Source organism: Chiloscyllium plagiosum, unplaced genomic scaffold (genome assembly GCF_037043375.1).
Source record: "Chiloscyllium plagiosum isolate Xiang-an unplaced genomic scaffold, Cpla_swu_hap1 HiC_scaffold_34, whole genome shotgun sequence".
In the NCBI taxonomy this organism is placed as follows: Eukaryota; Metazoa; Chordata; class Chondrichthyes; order Orectolobiformes; family Hemiscylliidae; genus Chiloscyllium; species Chiloscyllium plagiosum.
In genome coordinates this window covers 41,228,744-41,246,423 of record NW_028270172.1, presented here as the reverse complement: position 1 = coordinate 41,246,423, position 17,680 = coordinate 41,228,744, and the positions used below count along the sequence as shown (strand labels likewise).

General features: G+C 38.1%; 1 protein-coding gene across 2 annotated transcripts in view; it reads right to left on the bottom strand.

The window, feature by feature from the left end:
* The window catches only part of nup153 (nucleoporin 153), a 78,492-nt gene that overhangs the window by 46,421 nt on the left and 14,391 nt on the right, over positions 1–17,680 (bottom strand). For both annotated transcript variants that reach the window (XM_087978628.1, XM_087978629.1), the window contains 7 exons: positions 13,977–14,231; positions 10,838–10,974; positions 10,609–10,740; positions 8,433–8,549; positions 7,184–7,228; positions 6,412–6,465; positions 4,092–4,238 (listed from right to left, as the gene is read on the bottom strand). In XM_087978628.1, the coding sequence (XP_087834754.1) occupies positions 4,092–4,238; positions 6,412–6,465; positions 7,184–7,228; positions 8,433–8,549; positions 10,609–10,740; positions 10,838–10,974; positions 13,977–14,231 (887 nt within the window). The remainder of the gene's footprint in view (positions 1–4,091; positions 4,239–6,411; positions 6,466–7,183; positions 7,229–8,432; positions 8,550–10,608; positions 10,741–10,837; positions 10,975–13,976; positions 14,232–17,680) is intronic.

The window sequence follows — 17,680 nt, the reverse complement described above, 5'->3', positions numbered from 1 at the left end:
TAAACACATGTCCCTATTTGACCACCAGCACTACACAACCACAAGCTGTTTGAATATAAATGACTTGGAGTTTAATTTCTAAATTTGCAGATTATTCCAAGTTGGCAACAAATAGTAAGCAACACTGCAGAAGGCTTCAGGAGCTGTGTGCTATAAGACTCAGCTGGAAGGGAAGATCCTTAAAAAAAATAAAACACATTCAACAAATTTACTTAAGAGTTTACGTTCAACATTCCAATTAAACATGAGCATTTTTTATCCAAACAAACACATCAATTGCATTAAGCTATAAATCTGTGAAACCCAAACTGCATACATGCAAATTAAAATAAATCTGAATGTCAATAGTGTCAGTCGGTAGACTTCAAAGACATTTCTTTGCTCATGTCGGCAACTCACTTAAGATTTCAACAGTTCAACATGACAAGATTCCTAAACATCACCTCAACTAAACAGGGAGCAAAGGAATATAGATAGATTGGAGAGATGGGCAGAGAAATGGCAGATGGAGTTCAATCCAGGCAAACGTGAGGTGATGCATTTTGGAAAATCCAATTTAAGGTGAATTATACAGTAAATGGAAAAGTCCTGGGGAAAATTGATGTAGAGAGAGATCTTGGTGTTCAGGTCCATTGTTCCCTTCATTGGGGGTTATGGAGTACAAGAGTCGGCAGGTCATGTTACAGTTGTATCGGACTTAGGTTCGGCCGCATTTGGAATACTGCTTGCAGTTCTGGTCGCCACGTTACCAAAATGATGTGGATGCTGTGGAGAGGGTGCACAGGATGTTGCCTGGTGTGAAGGGCGCTAGCTATGAAGAGGGGTTGAACAGATTAGAAATATTTTCAATAGAAAGACGGAGGTTGAGGGGGGACCTGATTGAGGTCTACAAAATCATGAAGGACAGACAGGGTGGATAGCAAAAAGCTCCCCCCCACCCCCCCCGCCCCCCCGCCCAAAAGAGTGCAGAATGCAATTACTAGGGGTCATGAGTTCAAAGTGAAAGGAGAAAGGTTCGGGGAGATATGCATGGAAAGTTCTTTACGCAAAGGGTGGTTGGGGCCTGGAACGCGTTGCCAGTAGAGGTGGGAGATGGAAGGAACAATAGCGTCATTTAAGATGTATCTAGACAGATGGACAGGGAGCAAAGGAATACAGATCTTTAGAAAATAGGCTGCAGGTTTAGACAGAGGATCTGAATCGGCACAGGCTTGGAGGGCCGAAGGGCCTGTTCCTGTGCTATAATTTTCTCTGTTCTTTTGAATATATTATTTTATTTACTAGAAATTAACTGTAAAGAAAAAAATGGGACAAGGGAACATCACTAACATTAAACAGCAAGAGTTTTCAATTCCAAATAGTTGATTTCAAATCATAATTTGCCAAAATTATATTTGGAGATACAAAATAGCAGCAAAACACAAATAGGAAAGTAAAGTGGAACTGTGAAAATAAATTATGAAAAAAAAACAAAGTTACTAAGATAATCTACAGGTACCTAAGGGAAAGTCAGGAATAGAAACAGGGTACAAAAGAGACAAGGACAATTTAAAAGCACAGACAATAGTAGCAAAGTTCTGTAAATATTAATTTTCATCAGTATGTATCAGGGACATGGATCAAGTGGATGCTGAAAAATGAGAACATTTTGAATAAAGAAGACAGTTATTAAACAACGAGAAAAACAAATTAGGGCACAGAGGTTATCACGGTTTTAAAAAAAAAAGCCCCACTACAGGCTGTGCCCTGATCTCAAATGATTCTCAGTTTCTTCAATGAATGTCCTTCCAAAACAATGTCAGAAGTCAGGATGTTCTGTGGTGATCACAATTGCTCAGTACCATTCACAGCTCTCTGGACGCTGAAGAAAATGCTTGCATGCAAGATCTGAATAGCATCCAAGGTTGGGTTAATGATTCACAAGAAAAATTTATGCCAACTGAGTGCCAGGCAAGACAATTTCCAACCGATAATTGAATTATCCCATCATAACATTGAAAAGACGTTACCTTTGCCAAGGTTTACACTATCAACAGAGTTGGGAGGGGGCAGGGTGGGGTTTACCATTAACCAGCATATAAATACTGTAGTGACAAGGGCCACATGTTTTGCAATAACAGACTTAACTGACTTCCCAATGCTGTCCACCATCTACAAGTTACAAGTCACAAATGTGATGGATTACTCACCACATGCCTACATGAATACAGCCCTCAAACTCTCAACAACATTCACAACAAAGCAACTGATGTGATTGCTTCCTCACCCACCACTTTAAATATTTACTCCATCCATCACCAATACATAGCAATGAACTCTGTCCCTGTAAGCACTCTGGGAGCACCTGCACCATCTGGTCTGCATCTATTGTGAAAGTGACTCACCACCATTTTCTCAAGGCCAATTACAGATTCACAACAATGTTGGCCTTACCTGCAATGCTCACATTACAAGAACGGGAAAAGCTCCACTTCTGGTCACTGAATTCGACAGTAATTTTGGAAGTGCACAGAGAATGTTGCTGTCAAGGTATCTATACTCTTCCACTGGGTGTAATGTGGAGATTTCCACACTGCAATCTCTAACACAATTTGTTGAAATCTTTCTCATCTCAGTTATTAGTCTGTCTGCAAAAACCTCAAAGTAGTTCCAACTTGCTCAGAGGTATGGATAGGTTCTTCATAGTGAACTGTTAGCATTGTTAAAATTAACTACTTGGGCCAAAAAGTTAATCTTATAAATGTGGAATAACAAATTTCTCCATAATGATTAAAAATCTCACTTCAATATTTTAAGATAGCTTGTTTTAGCACTGATCTTAATGCAATTATATTTATTTAATAAACATGAATGATACTAAATTTCATTATTTTTCTAGCATGGTGAGAGTAGCTGCCCAATTCATTTCCTTATTTATAACGCCACTGGGAATAGAGAAACTATGACTGACAGAGCACTGGATGTTTCTGGGTAGCTTTCTCAGACAGCGCAGGACATCCCTTCGCTTTATGAATAATCACAAAATCCAGGCCAACAGTTTTCCTTTTTAACCTCACAATAACCCCTTAGTCCAAAAACATGGCATTTTCACATTTTAAAAGAATGTAAGAAAATGATACAAAAGGAATTTCTGCATTTGATTAACATCTTTTCGGAAAAAAAGTAGTGGAAGAGGACTGGTGGTACCATAAAAAGTCATAATTAAGAATGCTGATGTACAAGCAATTGGAGACCAGTCAACTTATCAGGAAGCAGAAGAAATAACAGAATCCAAACTAAAGGAGAAAAGGTTTTTTAACATCTAGAAATTGAACATATTCTAACATACATTTCAAAAGGAAAAAGCTTGCTTGAGCAAGCTTAGTTAGATTTTCTGAACAGGCGAGGGTAATACAGGTGGAACTTATCGAGATATTCAAAAAAAAACCTGGGATAATGTAACACAACAGACAGTAGAAACATGGACAAAGCGTGTACAGAGGGGAGGAGAAAAAGCAGAAGGGCTGAGAAGAACAGAACTGAAAAGCAGAAAAGTTATGCTAAACTTCTATCAAGTCTTGGTTAGTCCACATGTGGAGCACTGTGCACAGTTGCAGTCAACATATTATACAAAATGATATATAAAGGCATTGGAGAGGGTGCAAAAAAGATTTATGGAACCAGAAGCAAGCTTATACCTGCCAGAAAAAAAAAACAGTTTGGGCCCTTTGTTTCTTAAGATGAGATGGCTGAATGACCCAATAGATCCCTTTCCAATTATGACAAGCTTTGCTTGCACAGAGTCCAAACACTTCCACTTGTGGGCGACAGCAAAACCAGCAGTCGTGAATACAAGATGGTCACCAAGAAATAAAGTGGGAAATTCAGATCAAAATTCTTTTGAGTCAGTGACTTGCTCCTAAAGAAATTGGTTGACATCGATATTATGGATATGCTTATGTCGACAAGCAGGGCAGGGAACAGATACAAGGTTATGCTGAAAGGAGTTATTTCAGACGACAATAAAAAAATGAGAATTTAATAAAATTCAATTAATAAAGGTATTAAGGAAATACAAAATGCATATACTTTTAAAAATACTTATTTCTTACATTGTTTTGATTTTCTGTCCTGTCAATATGTCTGTTACTCTGCCCTCCAGGTGTCAGAGATGGTTTGAAAAATACGGATCTATTAGTTGCTCCTGAAACAATCACAGGCGTTTGAAGTTTCTGTACCGGAGGACCCTGTGCTTCCAGCTGAAAAATAAACAAATAAATTATAAAATTCTAAGTAACGATTGTCATTTGGTTTCTAGTTGTAATTGTGGGGTATTTTATTTAGAATTACTGTAAAACCTTTATTTCCATATAATAACAGCATTTAACATTTCATAGCACTAAACTGCGTGTATAGCATAATGAATAAACAAAACTATCACCCAGCAGCAGCTAAATATATCAGCTACTCTGACTTTATTGTGTTTCTGCTACTAAAGGTCAACTCACAGGATGAGGGTATCTCTGGCTATGTCATTTATTGCCCACTCATGTCCAAAGGGTAGTTAAGAGTCAACCAAATTGCTATGGGTCTAGAATCACATAAACCAAATCGGGTAAGGACTTTCCTGAAGGTCGTTAGTGAACCAGATGAGTTAAACAGGCAACAGGTTCATGGTCATCATCATACTAATAATTGCAAATTCTTTATTGAATTCAGATTCTACCATCTGTCATAGTGGGATTTGAACCCTGGGTCCCTAGAAGATTAGCTAAATTTCTGGATTAATAGTCTAGCAATAATACTTCTAGGCCATTGCCTCCACTACACTGCTCAGCATATTGGCAGGACGTCAACATTTTTTTAAAGAACAAACACTGCAAGAACTTTCAACAATGTATTTAGTGGCGATCTGAAAACCGGGAACCTTTGCTCATAACAACGAAAAAAAAATCCAACTACTAACAGCATATCCTAAAGGTGCAGGGGAGGGGATTATTCAAAACATCTCAATTCTTTTTGGCTACGTCTCCAAGACTGGGTGACAAAACAGGATAACACTTATCTGTTTACATTGCTCTAACAAATTTAGACTAGATGCTCATTTGCTACAAGCAGCTGAGGTGGTAGTGCAGCATTGCTATTCAGACTGGAGGCCAGTGACCAGCAGTGCGCCACAATGATCAGTGCTGGGTCCACTGCTTTTCATCATTTATGTAAATGATTTGGATGTGAACATAGGAGGTATAGTTAGCAAGTTTGCAGATGACACCAAAAACTGGAAGAGTAGTGGACAGCGAAGGTTACCTCGAGTACAACGGGATCCTCATCAGATGTGCCAATGGGCCAAGTAACAGCAGATGGAGTTTAATTTAAATAGATGTGAGGTGAGGCATTTTGGTAAGGTGAATCAGGGCAGGACTTATACACTTAATGGCAAGGTCCTGGGGAGTGTTGCTGAACAAAGAAACCTTGGGGTGCAGATTCATATGTCTTTGCAAGTGAAGTTGCTGGTAGACAGGATAGTGATAGTGGTATGCTTTCCTTTATTGGTCAGAGCACTGAGTACAGGAGTTGGGATGTCATGTTGCAGTTGTTAGGCCACTTCTGGAAAATTGTGCACAACTCTGGTCTCTTTCCTGAGGAGGTTGGAGGGAATCCTGAGGGACAGGATGTGTGTGTATTTGGATAGGTAAGGACTGGAGCGTCTGAGGCTGAGGAGTAACATTATAGAGGTTTATAAAATCATGAGTGGTGTTTTCCCTGGGGTGGGGAGTCCAGAACTAGAGGACATAGGTTTAGGATGAAAAATGTAGAAGGAGTCTAAGGGGCAACGTTTTCAGACAGACAATGGTGCATGTCTGGAATAAGCTGCCAGAGGAAGTGGTGCAGGCTGGTACAATGAGAATGTTTAAAAGGCATTTGGATGGGTATATGAATAGGAAAGGGTTTAGAGGGATATGGGCCAAGTGCTGGTAAATGGGACGAGATTAGGTTAGGATATCTGGTTGGCATGGCAAAAGTGAGGACTGCAGATGCTGGAAACCAGAGTCTAGATTAGAGTGGTGCTGAAAAAGCACAGGAGGTCAGGCAGCATCCAAGAAGCAGGAAAATCGACGTTTCGGGCTAAAGCCCTTCATCAGGAAATCCTATCTGGTTGGCATGGATAAGTTGAACGGAGGGACCTGTTTTTGTACTGTACACCTCTATGACTCTATCTAAAGAAATCTCCATCCCCCAGTTCAAAGACAAAATGAATAAAGTGTTGCCAGATAATGTATCAAACCTTTATGGATTCAACATGAAAATACAGCTCACTTTTTTTTTTTTAAAAATAAGCAGTAGAAAAGACCCCCTTTCAAGTTACATTTTCCAAGTCAGACCTTCAAAGACAATGTCCACATTTATAATAAAGGATGCACAACATTCTACCTTTCTCACTTTGGACTGCCAACCAGTTGCATCAATGGTACTTTTCTCCAAGGACTGAAACAAAACGCATAAGCATGATTAGAGCTATGGAAGAATAAAATATTAATTCAGATAAAGAGTAGAGGGAGAGGCAGTTTTAAATTATTCTGCCCCCTCTTATAAACAATTTTAATCAACACACTGAGCTTGAGTGCTGTTAGCAAAATTATAATGAATATCCCACGCGTGGCAATCAAGTAAGTGGTTCTGGTGCTCAAATACAGGTAGCTCTGCTGTTACATGGTAGTCGCTTTCCTGTGTGACCCCACGCTATACAAAAATCGTTCAAAACAAAATGTTGGCAAAATAATCACATTATTGCCAACACACACTTTAAAAGTTTGTGTTTCACGAATCACATTAAAGCCAAATAGGAGAAAGCGTTATAGGAGAACGACATCTATGTTTAAAGAGCTGAAAGAGGCTGCACGCTTACAGATACTCTTAATTTTCCAGGTATCCAATGACAGAAGTCCTACACTAACAGTATTTTTGAGATCCTTAGAATATCAAAACATGCCTTACAATAAATTAATTGACGTTCATTGTTAATACCTTAAAACTGCAATTATGTTAAGATTTAGAATCTCTCAAAGAATAAATTGACAACATTTATAAAGCAAGCTTAGGGCAACTTAATGCAAAGTAAACCTGGAAATGAAAAGTAAATCTCAAGACAATGCTGTGAAAGCCAAGAAAATCCAATTCTCATAGAAAACTGCCAGAGACTTACCATGGACAATGGAGATGTCACTGTTGAAGGAATTCTTTTAGCATCCTGAAAGCATAGAAAATAACATTTAAAAATAGTTTCCCTTCAATAATTTAAGTATTTTATTCCCCTTGTTAGGATCATAGAACCTCCACACAGTGGAAAGAGACCAATCGGCCAATCGAGACTGCACCGACCCCCTGAAGAGAATCTCACCCAGACCAAGCTCCTCCTCCCAGATTTCGCCAGCCCCACATTTACATTGACTAATCCCCCCATGTTGCACATCCTTGAACACCACAGGGCAATTTAGCATAGCTAATCCACCTCATCTAGCATCACTGTTTCTTCTTCACACCAAAAGCCAAGTGTAAGACTTATCACAACTTCAAGTAGCACTGTCTGACATCTTATTGTGGTTCCCTTTAACTTCGTTCCTTGCGAAGTGCCTTGCTTTCATCATAATTCCCTACTCGTAAAAGGGGGTCAGCATTATGCTTAATGTGTCATGTCATATTTTGTCTGTTAAAAAAAGGATTTTAAAAAAACGCACATGATGTGGGCATCAGTGGTTAGGTTAGCATATATTGCCTGTACCTAAATGGCACAAACTTTACAAACCATTTTATTTAAATATAATAAAAAATACCATACACAAATTGCAAATGCCAAAGTATTAAACTTCTGACTAGTGAATCCTCATGGAATTGAAATACACAGAGATTAATCCTTCAAAAAGTGATTTATTTCTATGACCAATTTTAAATGTAAACATGTAAGATTTAAATAACGGATTCTATTAATTCTTTAACACAATGAAACGACCGAACCAAGAGAAACATAAATTGTGATGCAGAATTGTTTTGCTGGAGATTTTGTTTGGGCATTCTTGCAAGATGGGAACTAGTTTAGGAATTGTCTGTATGCTGGGAACACCAGCACATCAACAAAAAAATGCGAAGTAATATAAAGTAGTCATATTGGACTTGAAACGTTAACTGTGTTTCACACTCCACAGGTGCTCCAGTACTTTTGATTTTGATTTCAGATTTCCAGTATCCACAGCATTTTGAATTTATAAAAAGGATTAGACTTACACTTAGACAAACCTGGAAACTCAGCCAATGACAATTAATTTATTTGCAGTGCAGGTTTTTTGATAATAGAATTCCATCAACTGCATCCGAAATAATTCAAATATTTTACAGGACAATGGACTTATGAAGTTCAAATCACCTGGTGGAAACCATGAAGTAATATGAAGACTTACAGCTAAAGGACTTGACATCTTTTCTAAAGATTGAAGGATACGTCTGGCAGTAGCACTCGTCACTCCATAAGATGGTGAACTTGCTGGTTTTGCTTTCATCTGTCTCCTTATTGGCACCTGGTGGTTAGATTCATAAATTTTGTGAAAATATGTAGAACCACGCATATGTAGAACTCTCATCTTAATTGTCTTATATTTAAAACTAATGAGAGGTACAAACACTTGACACTTGTTCAAATCTTCAGGGGACTCAGGGTTGCAGGGGGATTTGCAGTACATATTGTAATTAAAAGACATTAATAAGTTGTGTTTCCTTCCCTTTCCATCTGTTGTGTGAATGCGAGAACCATCTCAATATTGCATGTTCTGTACAGAAACAAGGCACGCACATTTGAACCATGGCGGTGGTGTGTTGACTGGCAGAAAACAGGTGCACTGGACACCACAGAATCCTTCACAAGAAATTTAATACAGTCAAAATTGCATTCCAGATTGACTGGGCATATGCATTTTTCCTCCATGTGCAAATCACATTAGAACAAATAACGTAGTGCTCCTGTGGACACATGCTTCTACTTTTGATGCCAATATCTACTTTTAGAACTGTGCAAATAAACTGTACAGAGTTACATTAAAGACATGATGCTGTCCAATGAACTCAAATACAGCTCCAAACATTTATACTTAAACATATAAACAAACCGATGTACACTTAAATAGCACCTTCCAACACTTCAGGATGTTCCAAAAAAATTTCCAGGTAATGAAGAGCTATGGCTGTTGATATATTTTTGCAATCATAGAAGTGGCCAAACTTTGTATAATGTGAAATTTGAAGGTGCTCTGGCATACTGCTTGTGTTCACCAACTTTGGTGTTTGAAAGTTAGCTTGGTACTACTTTATGCAACACTTTAAGGCAATTTTGCACCTAATACAAAATCAAGAAGATGTCAATTCAGTTGAACTTATTTCATCTTTTACACCACCATACAAGCGAAAATCTTTTTTGCGAGCCAAACATAAATCAACATTAAGTAACCCATAAGGTCAAACAGGGGATGGTTTTTAATTTGAGTTTTCTAAGATATAAATGGGTCACTACCCTTCACCCTTGGTCTGCTTTGCCCTGAATGACCTTTGCATGTAAATAAATTAATTGGAAAACACAAATGATTTACTGCTGGTGTTGGTTAATAGACTAAAAAAACAGGTGATTTGTTGGTGGAAAAAATGTTCAGTACTGTACTGTGTAATAACACTTCTGGAAACAAAAAGTAAAATAAATAAATGCATTACTCTGGCTCGTGATACAGTGGCATTTACACTCGATTCAAGTGACACCTGCTCCAGAGGTGAGATACCATCTCTGAACAGGTGGATTACAAAATATTAAAAAATGGGTCAGTGCATTCTTTTCGAAACTCCATGGCAGTAGTACAAAAATAATTCTAAGATTATCTCATCAACACAACGTTTTAAAATTATAAACTGTGTTTTAAACCAGCATGGAAGTCAAGGAACCATCAGACCCTGGAGTTTTGTACTGGAATTTCTACTTTGGAGAAATTTATCATTACTTAAGAAAATGAACATATAACAGAAGATGCAAATATTATAAATTCTTAGACCAGTAGGTCTGTCTGTTTGACGCAAGTCGGGGTTATATTTTGAATTACAGCAGCTATTTAAAAAACTAGGATCTCAAAAAAAAAGGTACCTTGAGTCTGTTCATCCATTCAACAAAGATCATAGATGATTTGAATGGGATCACAACTTCATTTTGCAGCCTGTTCACCAAAATTGCGATTTTCTTTATTGATAAAGTCATGTCTGATTCAGCCCTGAACGTTTTTAATGCTGCTCAATGAACTCCAAAGATGTAAAACTCTTAAGAAATTTTGCACCTCAAACTTAAACAGGAGACTTCCCATTTTAAAATCACGTTGTCCACCCTAGCTCTAAAATATCCAAGGATAATCACCCCCTCAGTAACTACCCTGTTAAACCGCACTGAAATTCACAATTCCAATCAGCAAGTTCTCCTCATAAGCCAACCCCTTCAGCCCCAACTTCAAATAATCCTTTTCAATCACTGATTTTCATGTCGAAGAACAAAAACATGCAGATAAAGAAACAAAAAGAGAAAAGCAGCATTGATTCAGCAGTTCGCTTTACCTGATACGGTGTACTTCGAGTTTGAGAAGTTCTTCCTACTGCTGCTGCTGCCCCACCATAAGTAGTCTTGCCAGGATAGAAAGGAGAATCCCCAAGCTGGCTTGAATTTAGTAAAGAAGTACTAATAAAAGACTGGAAAAGCAAGAGTATTTTGAATTTCACAAGTTTTCATTATATGGTGACTATTTAATGATTACAAACAACATCAATTTTTCGTAATTGTACTTACTGGAGGTGAACTTCCAAATGCAGACAAATTAAAAGATGGCTTTTTCAAGCTCACAGCAGGTTGCTGGGGAACGGAATGAGACCGCTCCCCGTCTGGGGACCACAAATGTGGTAATGCATTCCTTGATGTTATCACATCTGCAACATTTACAACAAATAAAAATAAAACCTTAATTTACAAACAAGCTTCCAATCATTAAAGCGATGGTGCGCTTTGAATGCAAGTATAAGGGCAGCCAGTTTTATTACTGAGCCATATTTCTAGATGGAACAACGCAAAAATACATGAGACAGTAGGCAAATCCACCCTGAAAATGTTCGGAACAACAATGCACATGTTGTGCATTTTTGAGGCCATGAAACCCTGCAGACTGGAGTAATTGGTTTGGCCATATTAGGGCAGGTGGATTAAATTCCAGTATTGAGTTGGTACAATTTTTTTCCCAGAAAAACAGAGAAAGAACAAAAAAACATATAAAACGAATCACCATAGCACCTTTCACCATTCAAAGTTTGGGAGAAGATTTGTAGCTCGGGTGCTCGTTGTTGTGATTCTGTTCGCCGAGCTGGGAATTTGTGTTGCAGACGTTTCGTCCCCTGTCTAGGTGACATTCTCAGTGTTTGGGAGCCTCCTGTGATGGTTCCTCCGGCATTTATAGTGACTTGTACCTGCCGCTTCCGGTTGTCAGTTCCAGCTGTCTGCTGCTGCGGCCGGTATATTGGGTCCAGGTCGATGTGCTTATTGATTGAATCTGTGGATGAGTGCCATGCCTCTAGGAATTCCCTAGCTGTTCTCGGTTTGACTTGTCATGGCACGACAAGCAACATGAGTTCGACTGGGACAACACTACTATTATAGGACAAGCCAAAGCGGCAAGTACAAATCACTATAAATGCCGGAGGAAACATCACAGAAGCGCTTCACATGAGGCTCCCAAGCACTAAGGATGTCATCTAGACAGGGGACGAAACGTCTGCAACACAAATTCCCAGCTCGGCGAACAGAACCACAACTTTTCACCATTTCAGGACTAGCTTGCTTCATTGGAGAAAAGGAGGAGGAGAGGGGACCTAATTGAGGTATTCAAGATAATGAGAGGCATAGATAAAGTTGATAGCCAGAGACTATTTCCCAGGGCAGAAATGTCTAACACGAGGGGTCATAGTTTTAAGCTGGTTGGAGGAAAGTATAGAGGGGATGTCAGAGGCGGGTTCTTTACACAGAGTTGAGAGAGCATGGAATGCGTTGCCAGCAGCAGTTGTGGAAGCAAGGTCATTGGGGACATTTAAGAGACTACTGGACATGCATATGGTCACAGAAATTTGAGAGTGCATACATGAGAATCAGTGGTCGGCACAACATCGTGGGCTGAAGGGACTGTTCTGTGCTGTTCTATGTTCTAAAACTGTAATTCATCCATCATCCCCTTTCTGACCTTTACTGGCTCTCTACAGGAGATGATTAGATTAGATTACCAACAGTATGGAAACAGGCCCTTCAGCCCAACAAGTCCATACCAACCCTCGGAAGAGAAACCCACCCAGACCCATTTCCCTCTGACCTAACACAATGGGCAATTTAGTATGGCCAATTCACCTGACCTGCACATCTTTGGACTGTGGGAGGAAACCGGAGCAGCCGGAGGAAACCCACACAGACACAGGGAGAATGTGCAAACTCCGCATAGACAGTTGCCCAAGGCTGGAATCGAAACTGGGATAAGTTGTACAAGAAGATTATTCAACACCTTGAACCTACTCCAGCATTCAGTAAGATAATGCCTGAATGGTTTATTTTAAATTTCACATTCCCATATACTCACAATTGCATCGGATTCCCTTGCCCAACAAGAATGTACCTATACATGTTAAAATATTAAATAGCCTTGCTTCCTTCATCTTCTGATGCAAAAAATGTTCCAAAATTGATCAACCCTCAAAAAATTCTCATCTCTCACCCAAAATTTTTAAAAAGAATGCTTCTTGTTCTGACCCATAACAGGAAGCACTCTTCACATGATCATCTTGTCAAGACCATTCAAGATGTTATAAACTTCAATCACCCCTCACTCTACCAAATAAAAACAAACCTATTCTATCCAATTTATTCTCATAAGACAAGCCTCCAATGCATTTTCATCCTTCCATAAACAAGGAGACTAAAAGTTCACAGTATTCAAGATGAGGTCTCAAATATCCTCGCTCTATAAATGGATATATAGCTTCCTGAATCCGGCATTCTAAATTTTGTGCCTCTCGCACTAAACACCTGTGGCTCAGAATTCTACATTCATTTTTCATTTAAGTAATATTGTGCTTTTTGATTCGCCCTGCTTAAGTAAACTTCACATTTCTCTGTGTTGTACCTCATCTGTTTGAAATTTACCCACTCACTGTAATTTATCTACATCTGTGCAATGTCCTATGTCTGCTTCACAACATACCTCCCTAGCCATCTTGGTACTATATGCAAATTCAGCAACAATGACTTAAATGAAGGGAGTGAAGGCATTGATCTAAATTGCAAAACATGAGGCCATATTCTACCAAAGACCATTTATGAACACTGTTGTCTGCCAATCTTCTATCCATGCCAATATGTTATCCACGACACACTGAACTTTTATTTTCTGTAACCACTGATAAGGCATCTTATCAATGCTTCTAGAAATCTAAATGTAGTATGTCCACACAAACACCTTTATCCATAGTGCAGGTCACTCCTTTAAAAACAGGTAATGAATTTATTAAACATGATTTTTCCTTTGTCAAAACCTTGCCAATTGTTCTAAATCACATTTAGATATTTTCTTACCCTAGCCCAGTGTAATTCATTATTTCTGCTGCATCTTTTATAAGTTTTGTTAATTGCACCATTTCCTTGAATTAAATGCCCTTCCTATAACGGAACAGATCAAGACCCGTGCAATATTTAAGCATCAGTCGAACCTAAAGTTAAGTATGTGCATGTAAAAGATGTTTCTTCCATCCTAAAACACAAACTTTAAGGCTATTCAACAATCATGTAATGGAGAGAACATGTAAAGGTTACCGTAACTATAGTAAACTTATGAAATAAGCTTTTTGAAAGTGCAAATGTTTGTTACACCTTAAAATTCTTGCAAAGAAGAATTCTTTACCCTTATCAGAAGCTCGGGAAGAGAAACCACTTGTTGTGGAGATGTTATCATCTTCATGTAGCGAGCCAGAATCTTTGATTTCCTTTACCAGTGAGAATCCTGAATTGCCAATAGGAAAAGAGGAGGATGTGGATGGTTGGCAATCATGCGCTGGAGTATCTAGTGCAGCACAATTAATGTGTGCTCGACTGAGAGCTGGTCGCAGAAGAAGCATTTCCGAGAAATTTAAAGCAGATTTGCTTGATGCTGTGCTTACTGTGAAAGTGAAAAGTAAAATGGAAGATGTTAATTCTTTTTTAAAAATTGAGCCAGCACACGTACAATTCTAACATGATGCTGTTATTCCCCTTTTACAGATCATGAGTTACCATTATAACACTAACGAAACTTGGCTGCAAAGTGAGCAGCTGTGCAAAGTAAAAAAAAAATCAGGTTAGTATGCATTTTAGGAAATACAGAAAAGGATTGGTTAAAAAAGGGAAGATTTGATGTAGATGGACACAAAGACAAAAGATGAATCAACCGACGTGAGATGCAAAGACACATGAGGTAACAAAGTATCTTTTTTCAAAATGCTACAAACTTTTAAAATAAATATATACCATGGAAGGCTGTGTCAAAATTCAGAATGCAATAAAGATAGCAATAAGACAAATTTAAGAAGGCATACATAGAATAACACAACTAAATGAGAAGAGTTTGTGAAAGGGATAAAGAGGAAACATGAGAAGAATAAAAAAAAATTAAGAAATAGCAAGGTATTGCAGATTTTTAACACCAGCAAAAAGATTTTTTTAAACCCAAGGCAAGGTTAATGAATTTATTAGAAAATAAGCAGAAATCTGAGAAGTTATTAAATAAAGTTTCAATTTAACATTTAGGCATGCATCGAATTGTCATCAGTCAACATGGATTTTGACAGATCAACTGACAAACCTGATTTCTTTGAGGATGTGATTATATAATGGATAAGGAATTTCAGACCAAGTGGTATTTTTGGAATGTTATTTTGTCAAATAGGTTCTTTCAAAAGTAATTAGGTAAGATTAAAAGGAATGGAATTAGTGAGAGTAAAAGGGTGGAAAATTAAAAGAGACTAAGAGAATGTTGACAGTGGTTTGAGTGATTGGATGTAGATAGTATCCCATTGTATTCTGTTCACTGTATGCATCAATAATTTGGCTATAACACACTGCAGGGGCAGCAGCCAAATTTGCCAACAGGAATTATTTTAAATAATTAAGGTCCAAAATGAAGTTGCAGAAGGTTTAAGGTCATGTCCAAAAGAAAAAGGCAGTCAGAAGTTTGGCAAAAACAAAGTTGAATTCGCAAAAGACAAGTTTTGTGGATGAGCAGAGATTTTTGAGGGGAGTGATGGATTTTAGGTTCACGAACCATTAAAAGCAGCACCTCCAGTGGAAGAGGCCATAAAAGACCAATGGAATTCAGGATATTATTTGAAGCAGCACAAGAGAGATGCAATGTTGAACCTAACAAAACTCATTAGGACCACAGGAGTATCATGTGCAAAATGTTCTACTCCTGCTCCTTGTTCAGATATTCATAATAATGCTAGTTTGTTCAATCTCTACGCTTAAAATAATCCTGACTAGTCTGGTGAACCTCCACTACACTCCCTCCATGGCAAGCATATCCAACTTTATATTTAAATAAAGGACCAAAATTGCACAATACTACAGATGTGGTCTCAAAACCCTCTACACATTTACAGCAGGCATCTTCACCTCTGTATTCCGATTCCCTTACAATGAAGGCAAAGAACAGGAGGCCTTTCAATATAAAATCAGTGCTGTTGAACAAAGAAGTGCAACTGAAAGCAAAATTACTTATATTGAGGAATATATCCACAGCAGAATAATGTAAATATGAAGGAAGAAGGACCATAAAAGCATTAAAGCCATCTATGTGATTCATCGTGATAATGTCTCCCATACAAAACAGTGGAGAACGAAATGGAAAGGGATTGAAACTTAGGAAGTTGTTGTATTTCATACCTAACAACCAAAATATATTGTGTGTACTATACTGTAGAATACAATATACACACTCCTGTAAAATATGCCAGAGGAAGTGGAGGAGGCTGGTACAATTGCAACATTTAAAATGCGTTTGGATGGGTATATGAATAGGAAGGGATTGGAGGGTGCTGACGGGTGGGACTAGATTGGGTTGGGATGTCTGGTCGGCATGGACCGAAGGGTCTGTTTCCATGCTGTACATCTCTATGATTCTATCTGTAATTTTGTTAGCAATGACTCAAACAGAAAACCGTTATTAACATAAGAAAGCACAAACTGCATTTTTAAAATAATTTATTTTAACTTATAATTTTTGAGGGGTGCTGGGACAAGATTCTGTGGAGGACAGAGACATAGTTGGAAGTCTTAGGGCGTTATCCTGAATAAGGGCTAAGTTGATCAGAGTGTTTTTGTGCAAATCCTCAATGCTTAACACCAGCAATTGTTCTATTTTTTTCCATGATAACAGTTCTCTGCCTTGTTATATTAACCTCGGTACGCTTTAAAGTAGCTAGCTTTATGTTTCATTTGAGCAGCATTCTTGATAATCGTATAAGATTATACTCAAGATTCAAATAGTACCCAATATCAAATACACATTATCCTTTTCTACCTTTACGATTTTTAATTTAACATGTAATTCTATTGTACTTTCAACTTCACCTACACTAGCACAACACCTGTTACTCATTGTTCAAAGATTGCAATGATAATTTCTGATAAGAAGTTCACATTGATTACGACTGGCACTTGCTATGAACAACATGAGAAACAATGTGACTCAGAAGCAGGCAGTTGTAACTTACCATTAAGTTATATTTTCTATACAAAGCTGACCTAAGCTGAAAACAATGCAACAAACGATCGAGAAATTTTACATTTACTTCCTCAAAGTCAGTTAGTGCAAAACAAACGTATTGTGATGATGTACATCTTGGATTTCCCTGTATCATTTGGTTTCCTGACCGCTTGCTGCAACTGCATGCTAGCTTTGAGTGACTCATGAGAACCGACATGCAGCTCCCTCTACCCATTACCATTTCCTAACCCCTCTCAATTGAAGAAATATTCTGCTTTTTCCTCTATCAAAAGAGGAAACTTCACAATTATCTACATTATATTTGGTTTGCCATATTCTACTCCCTTCATTTAGCCTGCCCAAATCCTGAAGTCTCCTTACACTTTCATCATAGCTTGCATTCCTCCCCAATTTTGCATCAGATATGCAATATTACCATTGGTTTCCACATCATAATAATTTATAAAGATTACAAACAACTGTGAATATAGATTAATCATGGTGGCCCACTGGCCTACCATCTTGACAGTGATCCCTAGTCTCTGCTTTCTGTTCACCATTTCAAGTCATTTGAGTGTGTTACTAAATGTCCCACCTGCTCAACTGGTTCCATTTACCGATGCTACTAGAAAGATCTTCAGGAGGTTCCAACACATTTGTCAAATTTTACTTCTCTCTCACAAATATTTGGTGATTCTGCTCAACTTTACAATTCTTTTGTACATGTCCAACTATCAAACAGACAGATCTGTAGTTCTTCATTCTTTGTAATATTTGCAAAGTATTGGTTAATATATCTACTATCTCTATAGTCACCTCCTTCATCACTCCAAGTGCAGTTTATCTGGCACAGGCAAATGTATCAA